The sequence below is a fragment of the Juglans microcarpa x Juglans regia genome, unplaced genomic scaffold (assembly GCF_004785595.1).
Source record: "Juglans microcarpa x Juglans regia isolate MS1-56 unplaced genomic scaffold, Jm3101_v1.0 JmScfU0054, whole genome shotgun sequence".
Lineage (NCBI taxonomy): Eukaryota > Viridiplantae > Streptophyta > Magnoliopsida > Fagales > Juglandaceae > Juglans > Juglans microcarpa x Juglans regia.
In genome coordinates this window covers 26201-29028 of record NW_024475798.1, presented here as the reverse complement: position 1 = coordinate 29028, position 2828 = coordinate 26201, and the positions used below count along the sequence as shown (strand labels likewise).

The 2828-nt window shown below is 40.8% G+C and overlaps 1 protein-coding gene across 1 annotated transcript; it reads right to left on the bottom strand.

The window, feature by feature from the left end:
* Positions 1-15: 15 nt before the first annotated feature.
* LOC121245538 lies at positions 16-918 on the bottom strand. The gene has a single exon (XM_041143574.1). It carries the CDS (start codon positions 869-871, stop codon positions 161-163), a length of 711 nt encoding a protein of 236 aa, XP_040999508.1. The 5' UTR covers positions 872-918; the 3' UTR covers positions 16-160.
* Positions 919-2828: the final 1910 nt, after the last annotated feature.

The following is a 2828-nucleotide window of genomic DNA, read 5'->3' as shown; positions in this document are numbered from 1 at the left end:
GGCGAGCCAAAGGTCCTCTCAATGGAATCAACGATCCTCTGCTGAGACTCGAGAATCAACTCCATCCGCTTGTTCTCCATCTCCATCCTAAACCTTTCCGCGTCCTTCATCATCTTCATCTTCATATTCTCCATCCCAATAAACCTCTCCGCAAACGCCCTTATCTCAGCCGCCAACTCCGATACCAGCCCTCTCCCCTCCTCCTCCTCCTCCTCCTCCTCCTCCTCCGGATCATCATCATTGCCCACCAACTCCTCCCTCCGCCTCTTCGCACCGGGTCCCCAAAAATTCCGGAAGCACCACTCCTTTTCCCGGAGGCATCGCCGTCGCCTCCAATGGCAGCAAATCTATTCACAATTGTCGGTCGACGGAGTATGTAGTCGATACTCCGAGACCTGCCATGACAATCGTAATCCTCCTCGTCAAAACCCCCTTCTTCTTTGACGTCATTGTCGTCGTCGTAATCAGACTCATCATGTGGTGGTGGTACAAGAGAGATGGGGAGGGCGGAGATGGGAGGGAGAGGCCCGCGGTCGAGGGAGTCCATGAGGTGGAAGTAGGGCCAGGAGGAGGAAGAAGAGGGAGTAGGTAGGCGCTGTTTCTCGGAGCGTAAGCGCTGGCGGAGCTTCTCCATCTTGTGGCGGCACTGGAGGGCAGACTTGGAAGAGGGTTCGGTGTGGTCGTAGCCACAGCGGGCGGCGACGGTGACGGCGACCTCCTCCCACTGTGAGGACTTGAGCTGGCCGCGCTTGAGGGAGTACCATTTCTCCTGGTAGGCCGGATGAGGTGGAGGGTCTCCTCGTGGGTCCACGGGAGGGCTGGGGCTTCTTAGAAGCGGTGTTCGGAGAGGGCTGGGGCCGGGGCCGGCCATGGATGTATTAAAATCCTTTTTCTTCTTTTGTCGAAGAGTTTGGAGAGGACCTTCGGTGGAGAAGTTAGGGTTGAGAGAGAGAGAGAGAGAGAGGGGGACTAAATGCTATGCTATGTTAGGTTCTGGAATGGTGGTGGGCGGCGGTTGGTAGTTGGTGCGGACCAAAGACAAGACTTGGGTTACAACTTACATGGCATTGGATGATGGGGCCATTTCCATACTGTAAAGAAATTATTCACTTGTTCAGTAATAATAATACTTTTATAAATTCTATTTTCCAAAATACTAAACTTTTAAAACAGAGATTATAAAAAGGTTGTGGAAATATTTTTGTCTTCTTTTTGTCCAATCACACATTGGTTTATCGTTTTTAAATAATTTTTATTTTAAATGTATTAATTTATAAATCACTTAAAAGACATTAGATAACAATTTTTTATAGGTAAATAGATAACAAAATATGAGGATGACTCATCCATTCACTCGTTAGATTGATTGGAATGGCTCATCAACTCCATTCCTTTTGAAAAAATAGATATACAGTCGTTTTTATAACCTTTTATATAATTATATTTTAAATAAAGATAAAAGCATTTTTTGCTTATAATTTCACATGAGAAGCAATAGTCATAATTTTAATCATCTTTTTTATCATTTCTTAATATGGGACTGAATAAGATTTTTTTATTATTTTTTTTATTAAAAAGTATCTATTTAGCCTTAAAAATGGGCAGTCATTGTGTTTCTAAAAGAATAATATCTATAAGTAATATGAAGAAAAAATACTTAATATCGTTTGCTAAATTTATAATTATATACCATTGAAACGGAGACAGCATGAAATGAAAAATAAGAAACTAGTAATAAGTACCTTTATCCTGTAGTTGATGCAGATGTTGTCATGTTGCACACCTTCCATATCTCATTCTTAAAAATAAGTACCTTAATCTCTGGTTGCTCTCTCTCCCTCTCCCTGTTTTTTTTCTTTTTCTTTTAGAAGTTTTCTGCCAGAATGGTATTATAAACATTTCTTTTCTTCCTCTATTTGGATTGAGAGCCATGAACTACAGGACTAAGTGTCAACCCTCACCTAAACAGACAAACTACAAACTACAGATTCCATAAATGGTGTTAGTGTTCATTAATTACATTCAACCGAAGTAAATTTACACATCAAAGGATCCTGCAACAAGGGAAAATCTTACAAGCCATAATAAACATCCCCGTACAAATGCACTGATGCATTGCAGCGATTAACATTTAAACATTGCATCAAAACATACCCAAATGAAAGTAAAATGCTCTTCAACTAGGAAAACAATGCTTACAAAAAGGCACATACAAGTTACAGGTTCTCACCATTATCAGCAGGCGCAATACCAAAACCTCCAAGCAATGTAGAAGTGTCAGTCAATCAATCACTAGCATGTGAAGCACCTAGAACGGAATAGCCTTTTTTAAACAGAGGAATGTTGAAGCTTCAAGGGCTTGTTGTTTCAATATACACAGCAGGTAAAGGATGATCTGTCAAGGTTTGGTTGAAATACACAAATTGAAAATAGTTACATGCGACGACAATTCCATGGGCGCAGTGACAACTGATGATTGTTCTTAAACACTGACTAGCGTATACACCATAAATCTTATATTCACAAATTCTTCAAAAGGCTTTTGGCCATAAAAATAATTGCTACCACATTAATCAGAAAGGGTAATGATACATGCACTAATCTATTGGGGCAAAAAGGAATAGGATCCCTCCACATGAGCAGGGATCCGAGGAGAGAAAAAAGAAGTTAAGAGAAAGAGGAGAGATGCGAACCCTGTACACATACTCTATATCATCTCTATCTTGCCAAAATTCTAAACCAGTGGTAATGTAAAGATTTTCCCAAAATATAAAACAAAAAACATCATAACGCCTTGTCAAATTGCTTCAATTAACATTTTGACAGAC